Consider the following 15,345-nt stretch of genomic DNA (forward strand, 5'->3'; position numbering starts at 1 on the left):
ATTTGTAATAAAACAAAGAATTAGTTTACACATCGTAACCGAATCGCTATCGTCACAATCGACAAATGCTTAACCTGCTAGCTCCCGCTAACCCTTAGCCGGTATGCTATGTTAACACTCTGTAGCCGGTTGGTAGAAGATCCAAACTACGAATGCAAATCAACTGTCTGATTTTGATCTGGTAGCTTTGTGCATGTTGTGCATGACAGGTTGGATCTGTGTGTGTGTTGGTGTGCGTGTCCAGAAAGTGTTGCATGTGGGCGGACTAGAGTGGGCTAACTCCGTTTTGCTATTTTGAAGTCAAGAAATGCATTGCAATGCCTATTAGTCTTCATAACCGTGTTGCAAAACGGAGTCAGCCCACCCGTTGTCGACGGGGACGGTTGCCATGGTGACCAAGCATGTGTAGCCCTTCCTTTGCACTTGTAGTTCCAGCAGTCACACCCTGTGCTGAGCAAAACTCAATGAGATCCAAACACACCCATCCACCTTCCCAAGTCCATCGCTCGTCTTTTTATTTGCCGTCCCCAAAACAATGCCTTAAGTATTGTAAACAAAACAAATTATAATACAACAAGTAAATGTCACCTAATCATATTGGCCAGTGTCCATGAATTGGCTTTAAAAAGAATAGAAAAAGATTATCCCCATAAAAAAAACAAAAACCGCAGTTGTGGCATTTCGACTTTCTGTTTTAGGCTTCCGGACCTGAGGACTTCAGCCACCTGCCGCCGGAACAGCGAAGGAAGAAGCTGCAGGGCAAGTTGGACGAGCTCAACAAAGACATTCAAAAGGAGACGGACCAGAGGTGCAAAAATTCAACTTTTGAAATACATCTTCTTCTTCTCAGGCTGCTTTTGCGTAAGCTCATTTAACTTGTGACACACTGATGACCATTTGCCCCTCCTCCTCCTCAAGGGACGCGCTGACCAAGATGAAAGACGTTTACGTGAAGAATCCGCAGATGGGCGACGCCGCCAGCCTGGACCCTCGGTTAGCCGAGCTCGGGCAGAACATCGAGAAGCTGCAGTTTGAAGTGCAGAAATTTGAGGCGAGTCGACGTCAGCGTGTAGCGCTCGTCCTCGCCGAGACGGCGACCTGACTTTGTGGCAACCACCCGCTTCAGGGCTGGCTGGCCGAGGTGGAGGAGCGGATGCCCTCCAAGAGCGACACGCATCGGCGGAGCGGACTCTACGAGAGCCACAGCAGCGGCGCCGTCAACAACAACTGCGCCCAGGACCGAGAGAGGTAAGGTAGACTCGACTCGGCGGGGAGTCACCCGGACACGCCTTCATAGCTTTTACTCTCTTTGCGGGCGTTGGCCCTCGAGCAGCCCCGACGGCAGCTACACGGAGGAGCAGAATTCGGAGATCCACGAAAAGGCCAACGTGGCCAACGCCAAGCCCCCGGTGGCCGTCACGCCCGAGTTTGACGACGAGTTTGACGACGAGGAGTCGCTGCCCACCATCGGAAACTGCAAAGCCTTGTATCCGTTTGACGGTAAGTGAAAAGTTGCAAGCGATATTAGGAAAAATAGGATTAAGAGCCCACCCAAAATAAAACATTAAATTTTGTTTTTCGTTCAGGCCACAACGAGGGCACCATCTCGGTGGCCGAGGGCGAGCTGCTCTACGTCATCGAGGAGGACAAAGGCGACGGCTGGACGCGGGTGCGCCGCAACCAGGACGAGGAGGGCTACGTGCCCACCTCCTACGTGGAGGTCTTCTTGGGGACCAACGCCAAAGGTGCCATGACCTACATTTGACTGTCATTAGCCCCGCCCCCTCCAAGCCCACCGCCGGCCGCGTCGTCTTCCGTCGTGCCCGCGCAACAAATGAATGTAAACTTGTCGCCGTATCTCACTGGAACGCATGCCAAATGTCGTCTGCTGTAAAATTGGGGCATAAATAGTGTAGGGCCCGACCGACCGACCGACCGATTAGTTCTTTTTTTTTTTTTTTTCAACACATGATAAGACAAATGAGTCAAACATTCCCACAATCAAAGAAAAATTATTGGCTGAATTTTGATGATTTTTCTTTCCGGTTCAAATCAACTTTAATTCTGCCAAATATCGTAATTGGCATTAAAAAAAATAAAATAAAAAATCCATATCGGTCGGACACCAATGAGAGTAGGTGTGAGAAAAGTTATTTTTCTAGGAAAGTACGTCCTGTCGTAGCACGAGCTCCAAAAAAATGTATACGCTCATTTCATCTCAATTGATGTCATTGTACTTGAAGCCTTTGCTTTTATTCTGTCGTCATGGCTGTCTTTCAAATCAATGCAATTCTCATTTTTTTCCACTCCAGCGCCATCTAACATTTCTTTTTTTTCTTCTTTGTGTCACTTGTTTTGTTTGTTTATTTCCTGTCCTGCATTGCAGATTCCTAAAGCAGATGCTGGCTGAGGAAGCGGCAGGGCAAGCGGCCTAGGGACCTCTTCCTCTTTATAAAAAAACAAACAAAAAAGAGAGAGAGACTTTTAGAAAAACCTCCACATTCAAATTGTTAACACGCTTGTGGCCCCTAACAGCTCGGCTCGCTTAAGTCAAGCTCAGCCGCCCGACTAACCCGCAACGGCGTAGTCAGAGAGAGGAGGCAGAAGCATCGCCGGACCACGTCACCCAATTTTCTCATCATCATCCTCATCCATCCATCCATCCATCCATCCTGGAGCCAATAGCACAACAAAACACGTTCAGAAGATTGTGACAAAAAAAGCTGCTTGATTGTCATAATATTAGTATGTTACAAATGTTTCAACAAAAAAAATATAAATTAAATGTTACTGGATTTAATTTTTAGGACTTTTATTAAAAAATATTATTATGGAAAAATAACATTCCAATCCATTTTTTTTAATGCTACATACATGACACAAAACTTGTAACATTGATATTATGACAAGAAATGCAGCATTATAATTACAATTGGATGAAGTGTACCTGCTTGGCACTTGAAGTGGTGTGGTGTTGGCTGTGTTTTCCTGTCATGATGTCATCTGCTCCTCTCTTTGACGTCAACGCCGCCCACCCCTTCCTGTCACCTGCACTTAACCCCGCCTCCAGCACCTGTTGACTCCACCCCTACCTAGCTAGCTTCTGCAGCCAATCGGGTCTCGGCGTTGATGGTTTGCCGCATGCTTGCCCTGTCTGCCTCCTCACCCCTCCCCTTCCCTGTCCAACCCCCAGAAAGAGTCATTCAGATAATGTTTTTATTCTGTATTGTAATTTCTGTTAGTGCTGAGCATAGCATGCCCCGACCTCTCACTTTGACCTGTTTGGGTTAAGGTTAGGGTTTGTGTTGCCATCGTTCGTCCCCCCCCACCCCAAGCTTGTTGCGTTGATGACAACATTCTAACTTTTGAGCCTGCTTTATCTGTTCAACTGACACTTGCTGTTCTGTTCCACCAACTATGTTCGTAATGGCACATATGTCTTTCATTGATGATGATTTTCATGATCTAGAGCAGAAAACGTGTGTTCTGCTGCCACGGAACGGCACTGAAAAGCCACTTTACTGCAAGAGTGTTTGTTTGGGATGGGACGCTTTCTGCTTGAGGAGAAAAACCACTAAACAAACTGTGCGGCCGGCCACGGAGTGTCATGCTGAAAAGAAGAAAAAAGTCGACTGTTTTACATGACAAATTGTAATAGAAATGGTTTTTAAGCTGCTTAAAAATTCTGGAAAAAAAAGTTATATTGAGAGATCAATGTGAGAAAATTACAACAGTAGTTCTTTTAATTTGAAATTGTGATTTAGAGATAAGCAGTCATAACAAAGATGTCATGTGACAAGAATCAAAGTCAGTCAAATTCAATGACAAGAAAGTTATTTTTTTAATGAAAAGAAATGTTACTAAAGTTTAGAATGTAGTTTTAATATTAAGAAAAGGTTACATTTTGAGAGGACGAAACGACAAAAGTCTGACAGTATTTATCCGTAACTTTATGCTTCTAACAAAACTTGTCGTAATATTACAATTCTTGCGACTTATTTTTTTAAGAGCATCCATTTTTGTTCTTTTCAGTGTCCACTCCTTGGTCAAATCGAACCACTTTTTGCTCCTGGCGTCGTTTTCCCATGAGAGTATAAATATAGAAAATATAAATATAAGGCTCAAGATGCAAAGTGAAAATTTTAACTATGGGGAGTGCGTCGCTTTGCAAAAGTACGTACACGTATGTTAGTGTGTCTGTTTGAGTGAGCGCGTGTGTGAGTGCATGTGTGTGCGTGTTTGCTTCTCGTTGCCTATCGTTCAATTTACTTGTGTTTTTTTTTTCTTTTCTGGAGCACTGAATACTTTGTATTGTGTTTACTGTGCCAATTAAAAATGCCTGAAAGTCACGCCTGTTTTTTTTTTTTTTTTTTTTGGTCAATCAGCACATATTAGCCTTATTTGAAACCCTACGAATGTTTTCAGTGAACGAGAGTGAACGTAAAGATCTTTGTAGCCATGACGGAAAAACTTGTTTGGACCCGTTTGAAAATCATTGATTTGATATGACTCAAGAATCGTCTCTGTGCAACGGTGTGGTGTTTTTTAGCAACTGAATTGAAAATGAGTCCACGGGAGCACTGCAACGGCCGCAGAATTTTTGCAAGAACAATTCATTTTAGGATGAACTATCCATACAAATATTTTCATTTGATTGAAGGCAATGGCGTTAACCACTCGACCACATCCTGCTCGGAAACAAAAGGAGATTTGGTCATATTGATAGGACTCCATCCAAACATGTTCGGTGTTGAAAGTTTCAACGGATAGTCCGAAGCAACCCTTTCCACAGTCGTCACCATGACAGGCGACCACCTGGTGGCGCCAGTGTGCCGAGCGCCGTTGGACGATCAGGAGAAGAAGATTTGAATCGACGGATGTGACGTCAGGTCTTTAGGGCAATTGAAGACAGCCGTGCTCGCTCAAGGGGAGTTATCATATGCAGGTGCCACCAAGCGCGTGGCGCTCAGGTAAGCGAGCATGCCAGCAAATGTTTGTCGTCTCCTGCCGTTTTTCACGACGGACGCCGTGTTTGTTGCACGATTGGCAGGCACGCTTTGTTGCCTTTTCAAACAAGCCTTTTTTTTTTGCAGGATTTTCGCTGTCTAGGGAGTGCTTGAGGTTTCGGCACGGCACGACACGGCACGCCACAATCCACTTTGCGTCGCGTCGCGTCGTTGCGCGTTTTGGTGGTATTTTAAATGTCTTTCGCGGTTGTTTTTTTTAATGCCGGCCAGCCTTTTCTTCATTCGTCTGTCTGTAGACGGTTCGTCAATGACGCCGCCGATACGCGCGTGTTTGTCTGACTATAGGAAATGTTAGTTTGACTCTCGTCAACTAAACCATTTTTTTAGTATTTTATATGATGCGTGTGCCATTTCCGTGTCATGCAAACTGGTGAACGCAACGTATGTTACGTCGTGTCCAAATCGGACCAAATCCATTCAAAGATGGCGCCCGCCCGCTTTCGTTCCGTTACGCAACAAACATTTGCGCGGCGGGTTATTTTCTCCCGTTTTGGACGCCGCCAACCTGGATCATCTGTCCAATGTGAGGGAAGTTGTAGATGAAATTAAAATATGAATTATAATCTTTAATAATTCTTGTAATTTACTACAATTTAAGGATTATATTTTTTTTTTCAAATGTAAAACTACTTAGAATGTATAAAATTAAAATATTTACTATAATTTTGATAAATTATCATAACTTACTACAATATAATATTTTTTTCAAATGTAAAACTTCTAGTAAGTGTAATTGTTGGTAAAAAATCATGCCATTGGCACTCGACTCAATGTCTCTTTTTGTTGCAATAATTTGCTTGTCTTTTGTAGCACTAAAAAAGGCTGCCCAGCCAGCATCCTTCTATACAAAGCAAGCAGGAGGCTCTTGAAGGAGCCCTTTCAGTGATGTTGAGGACACTGAGGAAGAGTAGTCCTAAATCAGGTGAAAACCTGTTTTTGTCAAGTTTCAGCTTCCCAACACACAATGGTTGTCGAGTTTTAGCTTCCCAGCACACAATTAATGGCTGTCTGTGTTTTTGTAGGCTGCAAGAGGAGCCGCATGTGATAAGTATAATTCCATTTGAAAAGGCACAATGGCCTAGCCAAAGGAGCAATGGCCTATCCAAAGGAGCAATGGCCTATCCAAAGGAGCAATGGCCTGTCCAAAGGAGCAATGGCCTGTCCAAAGGAGCAATGGCCTGTCCAAAGGAGCAATGGCCTGTCCAAAGGAGCAATGGCCTGTCCAAAGGAGCAATGGCCTGTCCAAAGGAGCAATGGCCTGTCCAAAGGAGCAATGGCCTGTCCAAAGGAGCAATGGCCTATCCAAAGGCGCAATGGCCTGTCCAAAGGCGCAATGGCCTATCCAAAGGCGCAATGGCCTATCCAAAGGCGCAATGGCCTATCCAAAGGCGCAATGGCCTATCCAAAGGCGCAATGGCCTATCCAAAGGAGCAATGGCCATATGCAAAGGAGCAATGGCCACATCAAGTCAAGAATCAAGCAGCGCGCCGCAAAATCCGACGTGTGCGGATCATGTGCCCAGGAGGGGGCAGCGTGGTTGCCTTTGGTTATGGGTGCACGACGGCAAGGTTGCAGGTGTGGACAGTGTTTGGGGCTCTGATGGTTGGTCTTGCTTTAGAGGTGCGCTGTGGTTGTGGCTGGTCTGGATCCAGCGTTGTCTTGTTCTTGGTTGCCATTGACGGCTCACTTGAGGGAGGACGTGGTTCCGTGGATGGACACAAAACTGAACTTTGAGGTGGAGCTGAATGTCCAATTTTGCCATGACTTGTACCAGTTTGTATCTTTTTCTAACCTGCCACTGTCGTAGTTGCTGCGTTCTTTGTTCTTTCCCCTCGGTCTAGGGTGGCGTTGGAGCGAGCCGATCTCGAATGTCCAATTTTGCAATTTGACTTGACATTTTCTTTTTCTAACCTACCACTGTTGCACTTCCTCTAACCCTAACCTACCACTGTGGTACTTGCGTTCTTTGTTCTCCCCTAGGTGTTGGAGGAAGACAGTCACATTGCGTCTTTTTCTAACCTAGCACTGTCGTGCTTGATCGAAGCCACTGTGCGTCCTTTGTTCTCTAGGTGTAGGGGGCGGTGTTGGGGCGAGCCGGTCCACGATGAAGACTTAATGATGCGAGCGGCGCCCAACTCATTGCATGTTCTGCCTTTTGCAGGCCGGACGCAAAAGGGTGGGGGGGGTGCATGGCCCGATTCGACCCGGCGACGGTCACCAAGAGTACCTAACCGCTGTGATAAAGTAAGCAAGTGACCTACAACTTGGGGTGCTCTTTGAGTTTCTAACATTTGTTTCTGTTTGTGCAGATGGCGACCGGGACGCGACATTATCTACTCAGAGATGGACGGACCGCTGTGGCATCGCTCTGAGGTAGCAGAGTTCTGAGGGAGACCCGCTTCCCTGGAGGCGTCGACCTGCGCAGCTTCAGCATGTGAAATGGATTTTTATTTTTATTAATTCACACCAGCGGTGTCCAAATGTCTGTTTGAGGGCTGCATACTGAATCAAATAGAGAATTCTTTGACACAAATTCATTAACTCAATCACAAAATGTTGCCATTCATATTTTGTGCTACAAAGCAGTGTTGCGTTCATTCGTGTGGTGTGTTGATCAAGTTGGCCCGAGGCTACCATTTGGACACCAATGGTGACATGTGTGCAGGGCTGCACCTGGATTGGAAAACTGTCATATGGTGGTATAGGTCATTGACATGCACTTGAGGAAAACAAAGATTATTTTCTATTCATGTGGCAAATGAAACACGTTTTCTGGCCTCCTAACTATTTGTAATGAGTTTAGAAGATAACAAGTCATTGATGCAAGTTAAAGTTAACTGATCTAAGTGATGTCATTGCGATCAAATAGTTCCTCTCCATCCTAGAATTTTGCACAACTTTGCTCAATGCAGTGGTCTGGCCCAATACTGCCATATCGTTGGTTTTCCAAAATGTTGTGCAGCCCTCATTGAGTGCCAAACGCGCAGCGACGGCAGGCGCAAGCGACCGCGCAGCGCCGGCAGGCGCAAGCGACCGCGCAGCGACTGCAAGCGCAAGCGACCGCGCAGCGACGGCAAGCGCAAGCGACCGCGCAAGCGACCGCGCAAGCGACCGCGCAAGCGACCGCGCAAGCGACCGCGCAAGCGACCGCGCAAGCGACCGCGCAGCGCAAGCGACCGCGCAGCGACGGCAAGCGCAAGCGACGGCGCAGCGAGACGTTTGTGCTTGTCTTGCAAGGTGGAAGAGACGATGTATGAAACGAAGAGCCGGTGGACGGAGGCCACCAGACCCGCGATTGGTGAGCGGGGTGCAAAGGAAGCAATCACCCAAAGAAAGCAGTCGCCAAATGTTGAAGAGGAGCCTGATGCATGAGTGGCCAAGGCTGGCCAGAGGTGGTGACATGGCAATCCAATATGCAACGCACATGTTTTTAATTTGATTTCCTTATTTGTCTGCCGTTCAGGGTTGCCGGGGCGGCCGACGGGACGAGCGCCAGCCTGCACCGAGAGGGACTGGGCTGCACCCACAAGACCAGGGAGGGGGCAGGTAATGAGTACATTGACAGAAGTGAGCCGCATGCAACTGAGTGCCGTTTGTCTTTATGCACTTGTGCGAGGCGGGAGACGAGTCCAACACCGGCCGGAGCAGACCCGGACCTTGGCCCGTGACGAGCGGCCCACACGAGACTGATGGGTGCAGATGCAGCCAGTGTTTCGGGGGGAGTATGACTTGGTTTTTTTCTTTTGAGCTTTCCCTACCCCTGTCTGTTTGAATAGGGTAACTAGTAGCACGCACAGGCATTTGGGTTGCTGTGACCCTCTAGATACGAATTGGCAAAGTAGACACCCCCTGCCTCCCTCCCTCCCTCCCCCTCCCTCTCTCTCTCTCGCTCTCTTTCTCCAATGCGCCCGGCAGTACCTGCATGGCCTGGTGCACTCAGGGTGGAACGTGGCTATACCTTGCCCTTTGTGGAATACCAGGGTATAATGTCTGCCAGTCTGGGTCCCAGTGTCGTCGACGGTGTCGAGGACAAGGAGATTCTCCGTGACGCTCTCCGTGACGTCACGTTTTCCTCTTTTTTTTTTCCTCTCGGGGCCAAGCCAGCTCTGCTCAGGGGGAACTGGCCGGTTGCGCTTAAGTGCGCACCAAAGCCTCTTATCTCCTCTCGCTCTCTCCCTCGCTCTCTCCCTCCCTCCCTCCCTCCCTTTTTGTAAGGGGTTAAACATTTCATAACCCGCATCGCTCCAATGCGAGAGGGCCGTATGAGACATGTGCCAGCCCGTGCGTGCCGCTAGTTACCTGATTCAAACTTACCTTAGTCAAGGTTTGGGGGGAATGCTAGTGAAAATGTTCCCCTTGCCAAAACCACCACAATATGTCTGCCTTTCAGGATTGCTGGGCGCAGTGGATCAGACGAGTGCCTGCACAGAGAGGGACTGGACAGGACCGCGAGACCAGAGGGTAATAATAAAAAACTTTATTTGTAGAGCACCTTTCATACAAGAAATGCAGCTCAAAGCACTTTACAACAAAGAAATAAATTATAAATATTGAATTCTTCATATAGGAACAGACATAAAAAAACAAAAACATTCATGTATGCATACGCAATTAATAAAGGGAGTTTAAAATAGGAGCAAGCTTTAATAGACAGGTACTGAGTATGTCCACAGAAGTAAACCACATGCAACAGAGTGCCGTTTTTCTTTTCGCAGTGGCACGAGGCGGAGGATGAGTCCAAACGTCGAATACCGGCCGGGGGGGGAGCCAACCATCGGCCGACCTTCGCCCGTGATGAGCGGCCGACACGAGGCGGACGGGTGCGGATGCGGCGAGGGCAAAGCGCCCAGCCAGCATTTAAGGAGAGTATGACTGTTTTTCCTTTTGTGCTTTCATTCTTTCCCTCCCTCCACTTTTTCACTGGGTGTGCACACTGGCCATCTGCATGAGGCCTCTCTCTTTCCCAGCGCTGCGTCATTTTGCAATATTGTTGTTTTATTATTGTGTTTTTTTTAAATACATGAAGTGAACTGTTTGTACTGTAATTGTGTGTGCATGTACCTCTGAACCTGAATTAAACTGTGAACTGAATTCAAGTGGTCCATTTTAAACATTTTAATCATTTGAGACATTCCCAATGACAAGACATTTGTAAAGTTAGTCTCAAACCAAATTGTCTTGTTAAATATGCCTTTTATTTTTTTTTAACTACACAAAAGCTGCATGCATTCTAAATTGTTGACAAAAGCCAAGTAGCCAGACACCCATGGATGCAAACTACAAGCGTACAAACGGTGTCTGTTGCGATCAATAAGTCATCTTTGGCAACCCTGCTTTAAAATGGCCACCGAACTCAGAATCTTGCAGAATGTTGGTACATTTTTCTGTATGAGTTAAAGCTGGTATTTTAATCTAGTCAGCCATTTTTTGGTTTGTTTTGAATCATGCATCATGTGGGCGTTCTTGTGAATAAAATCAACAGTGTTTTCTTCCTGTTGGTGGTCTTGTAAATAAAGTCAACTTTGGTGTCAGTCATCATTCGCGATGAGCCTCAATTGAAGCTGCATCTCTTGAATGTGAAACTTGCATGTTTTGTTGCAGGGCTTGACGTCTCCATTGGCTGTCTGACTACAAAGAAGGCTGTTTCTGTACAGTCCAGGTTGTTGCTGAGGTCAATTGAATTTATAAACATAGCGTGTAACGTTTAGGACCTTGGCTTTCAATTCGAAGCACAGTTTCTTAACTACACGGCCAGCCTCGGTACATGTACTGGGTGGTACCACCCAGTTCAGAGTAAAGTAAAGGCCAGAGTGGTCGTGTTAATACCAGCATCCTCATGAAATTGACCATGTCAGACAGGCTAGATCAGGGGTGTCAAACTCATTTAGTTTCGCGGGCCGCATTGTAATCATAGCTTCTGTCGGAGGGCCGTTATGACTGTCAACCCAAATAAATGTACGAGCACCTCATATTATATACAGTAAAAGCTACAAAACAAATTGACAAATCATTTTCAAATCAGATGAGTAAAAAGTGGTAAAAAAAAAAAGATATTAAAAGTGAAGACCATTTGCAAATCTGGTAATGACACACGAATTTGATGCACAGTTAGTCTTCGCGGGCCACATAAAATGAAGTGGCGGGCCGTATCTGACCCCCCCCCCCGGGCCCTGAGTTTGACACCTGTCGGCTAAATGAATTCCAAGTGCTACCACTGGGTGGCAGCATATTTGCCTCAAGCTGTCTGGTGCTGGGTCAATGCGATGCGTCTTTCGTTGTTTTGCCCAAAGCAACCTAATACACAATATTTGCCTCAAGCTGTCTGACGCTCCATTGAACTGTATGCAATAATTTTTAACTTGAAACAACTACATTACAAATGATAGGCGCCCTAATGAGACAGCTGGGTCAATGTTACCCGTCTTTTGCGGTTTGTTTTGCCCAAAGCAACCTAACAAATACGCATAGGTACTGCCGCTATCTCGCCAATGTGCATGTCTCTAAAATGTACAAAGCAAATTCATTTGCATAGTAAACTTCCAAACCACATGCTAAAAAATATTCATGTGATGCAGAAAGTCTTCTTCTGTAGCTTGCTAAGATTTGCCAATTTGAGCAATGCCGTATCTGAACCCGAGGCTGGGGGTTGCCCGTCCATGTGCCTAATCGCGCGGCCATTGATACATCAGCAATGCTTCTTTTTATGTCTCCTCATGTCCTCAGCACTGCAAACCTTTGTGCCGGTACACCATATGAAGTAAATGACGGAATGTTTTTTTTACACCTCCTCTAATGTGTATCAACCATACCAGATGGTGTTTTAGAACAGCCTAGAATAGTAAATTACAAAAGGTAAAAAAAAAAAATTAAAAAAAACTTGTAAAGTCCTAAAAAGTTATTAATCGCTGTAAGTGGGAAGTACAGGTAAATGTCTGTCTATTCATAGCTATGGCTTTGTGGAATATCGCAGCGCGGCGTATGCGGTAGGTGGCGCAGGCGGCGTGTAGCGCAGGCGGCGTGTAGCGCAGGCGGCGTAGAGCGCAGGCGGCGTGTAGCGCAGGCGGCGTAGAGCGCAGGCGGCGTAGAGCGCAGGCGGCGTGGAGCGCAGGCGGCGCAAGCAGCAAGGGTGGGGAATCGAACCCTGGATCTCAGGTGTTCAAGCGCAGCGACGGAGCCACTCGCCAAGCGTGGCGAGCTCGGCAGTCACCCCGCTTTCACTTCGAGTCATTCTTACACGTTCAGTATTTCGCTCCGCGCGCGATGGGTAAGTACAAAAGGGAGCTGACGGCCGCCAGCTGCCAGGTCACACTGGCCGACCGGTTAGTGACACGGCCTCATACCCCGTACAATGCTGGTTCGATCCCAGTGGTGGGAGCTTTCTCCAGCCCACTTTTGTAAGTGTCTGAATACATGCATATAGACTGCATGTCTACGCATTTATTTATGTGTAAATACCCAGTGCGGCCCCGCCCGCAAGTGGGCGGGGCGATGCAGCGGGCCCCGCCCCCACCGAGATGGCCCCGCCCCTGGCCCCGCCCCCATCGAAATGGCCCCGCCCCCTGCCCTACTAAATGACTGTAGGGCAGGGGGCGGGGCGAAGCCCCGCCCCCTGCCCTACTAAATGACAGTAGGGTAGGGGGCGGGGCGAAGCCCCGCCCCCTGCCCTACAAAAAGACAGTAGGGTAGGGGGCGGGGCGAAGCCCCGCCCCCTGCCCTACAAAAAGACAGTAGGGTAGGGGGCGGGGCGAAGCCCCGCCCCCTGCCCTACTAAATGACAGTAGGGTAGGGGGCGGGGCGAAGCCCCGCCCCCTGCCCTACAAAAGACAATTGAAAGTGTATTGAAAGACAGTAGGGTAGGGGGCGGGGCGAAGCCCCGCCCCCTACCCTACTGTCTTTTAATAGTGTATTGAAATTGAATTAAGAACTATTAAAAGACAGTAGGGTAGGGGGCGGGGCTTCGCCCCGCCCCCTACCCTACTGTCTTTTAATAGTGTATTGAAAGACAGTAGGGTAGGGGGCGGGGCTTCGCCCCGCCCCCTACCCTACTGTCTTTCAATACACTTTCAATTGTCTTTTGTAGGGCAGGGGGCGGGGCTTCGCCCCGCCCCCTACCCTACTGTCATTTAGTAGGGCAGGGGGCGGGGCTTCGCCCCGCCCCCTACCCTACTGTCTTTTTGTAGGGCAGGGGGCGGGGCTTCGCCCCGCCCCCTACCCTACTGTCTTTTTGTAGGGCAGGGGGCGGGGCTTCGCCCCGCCCCCTACCCTACTGTCATTTAGTAGGGCAGGGGGCGGGGCTTCGCCCCGCCCCCTGCCCTACAGTCATTTAGTAGGGCAGGGGGCGGGGCCATTTCGATGGGGGCGGGGCCAGGGGCGGGGCCATCTCGGTGGGGGCGGGGCCCGCTGCATCGCCCCGCCCACTTGCGGGCGGGGCCGCACTGGGTATTTACACATAAATAAATGCGTAGACATGCAGTCTATATGCATGTATTCAGACACTTACAAAAGTGGGCTGGAGAAAGCTCCCACCACTGGGATCGAACCAGCATTGTACGGGGTATGAGGCCGTGTCACTAACCGGTCGGCCAGTGTGACCTGGCAGCTGGCGGCCGTCAGCTCCCTTTTGTACTTACCCATCGCGCGCGGAGCGAAATACTGAACGTGTAAGAATGACTCGAAGTGAAAGCGGGGTGACTGCCGAGCTCGCCACGCTTGGCGAGTGGCTCCGTCGCTGCGCTTGAACACCTGAGATCCAGGGTTCGATTCCCCACCCTTGCTGCTTGCGCCGCCTGCGCTCCACGCCGCCTGCGCTCTACGCCGCCTGCGCTCTACGCCGCCTGCGCTACACGCCGCCTGCGCTCTACGCCGCCTGCGCTACACGCCGCCTGCGCTACACGCCGCCTGCGCCACCTACCGCATACGCCGCGCTGCGATATTCCACAAAGCCATAGCTATGAATAGACAGACATTTACCTGTACTTCCCACTTACAGCGATTAATAACTTTTTAGGACTTTACAAGTTTTTTTTAATTTTTTTTTTTTACCTTTTGTAATTTACTATTCTAGGCTGTTCTAAAACACCATCTGGTATGGTTGATACACATTAGAGGAGGTGTAAAAAAAACATTCCGTCATTTACTTCATATGGTGTACCGGCACAAAGGTTTGCAGTGCTGAGGACATGAGGAGACATAAAAAGAAGCATTGCTGATGTATCAATGGCCGCGCGATTAGGCACATGGACGGGCAACCCCCAGCCTCGGGTTCAGATACGGCATTGCTCAAATTGGCAAATCTTAGCAAGCTACAGAAGAAGACTTTCTGCATCACATGAATATTTTTTAGCATGTGGTTTGGAAGTTTACTATGCAAATGAATTTGCTTTGTACATTTTAGAGACATGCACATTGGCGAGATAGCGGCAGTACCTATGCGTATTTGTTAGGTTGCTTTGGGCAAAACAAACCGCAAAAGACGGGTAACATTGACCCAGCTGTCTCATTAGGGCGCCTATCATTTGTAATGTAGTTGTTTCAAGTTAAAAATTATTGCATACAGTTCAATGGAGCGTCAGACAGCTTGAGGCAAATATTGTGTATTAGGTTGCTTTGGGCAAAACAACGAAAGACGCATCGCATTGACCCAGCACCAGACAGCTTGAGGCAAATATGCTGCCACCCAGTGGTAGCACTTGGAATTCATTTAGCCGACAGGTGTCAAACTCAGGGCCCGGGGGGGGGGGTCAGATACGGCCCGCCACTTCATTTTATGTGGCCCGCGAAGACTAACTGTGCATCAAATTCGTGTGTCATTACCAGATTTGCAAATGGTCTTCACTTTTAATATCTTTTTTTTTTTACCACTTTTTACTCATCTGATTTGAAAATGATTTGTCAATTTGTTTTGTAGCTTTTACTGTATATAATATGAGGTGCTCGTACATTTATTTGGGTTGACAGTCATAACGGCCCTCCGACAGAAGCTATGATTACAATGCGGCCCGCGAAACTAAATGAGTTTGACACCCCTGATCTAGCCTGTCTGACATGGTCAATTTCATGAGGATGCTGGTATTAACACGACCACTCTGGCCTTTACTTTACTCTGAACTGGGTGGTACCACCCAGTACATGTACCGAGGCTGGCCGTGTAGTTAAGAAACTGTGCTTCGAATTGAAAGCCAAGGTCCTAAACGTTACACGCTATGTTTATAAATTCAATTGACCTCAGCAACAACCTGGACTGTACAGAAACAGCCTTCTTTGTAGTCAGACAGCCAATGGAGACGTCAAGCCCTGCAACAAAACATGCAAGTTTCAC

The 15,345-nt window shown here is 48.0% G+C and overlaps 1 protein-coding gene and 1 long non-coding RNA gene across 27 annotated transcripts in view; both read left to right on the forward strand.

The window, feature by feature from the left end:
* The window catches only part of fnbp1b (formin binding protein 1b), a 24,159-nt gene extending 19,810 nt beyond the window's left edge, over nt 1-4,349 (forward strand). For 24 of the 25 annotated variants that reach the window (XM_049737334.2, XM_049737333.2, XM_049737339.2 and 21 more), the window contains 5 exons: nt 699-808; nt 919-1,051; nt 1,127-1,248; nt 1,334-1,500; nt 1,587-1,969. In XM_049737334.2, coding sequence (XP_049593291.1) covers nt 699-808; nt 919-1,051; nt 1,127-1,248; nt 1,334-1,500; nt 1,587-1,765 — 711 coding nt within the window. In that variant the 3' untranslated portion in view covers nt 1,766-1,969. Of the gene's footprint in view, nt 1-698; nt 809-918; nt 1,052-1,126; nt 1,249-1,333; nt 1,501-1,586; nt 1,970-2,386 lie in introns of those variants that run through there. The other variant, XM_049737325.2, reaches the window with a different exon arrangement.
* A 630-nt stretch (nt 4,350-4,979) lies between these two features.
* On the forward strand, nt 4,980-10,562 carry LOC125979338 (uncharacterized). Of its 2 annotated transcripts, XR_011087996.1 has the most exons (6): nt 4,980-5,550; nt 5,838-5,949; nt 6,050-7,271; nt 7,337-8,573; nt 8,644-9,488; nt 9,743-10,562. It is a non-coding gene; the product is annotated as an uncharacterized lncRNA (long non-coding RNA). The 2 variants fall into 2 exon arrangements; XR_007485295.2 differs by lacking the exon at nt 4,980-5,550 and having other exon boundaries at nt 5,572-5,949.
* The last annotated feature ends 4,783 nt before the right edge of the window (nt 10,563-15,345 follow it).

Source organism: Syngnathus scovelli, chromosome 13 (genome assembly GCF_024217435.2).
Source record: "Syngnathus scovelli strain Florida chromosome 13, RoL_Ssco_1.2, whole genome shotgun sequence".
Taxonomy (NCBI): domain Eukaryota; kingdom Metazoa; phylum Chordata; class Actinopteri; order Syngnathiformes; family Syngnathidae; genus Syngnathus; species Syngnathus scovelli.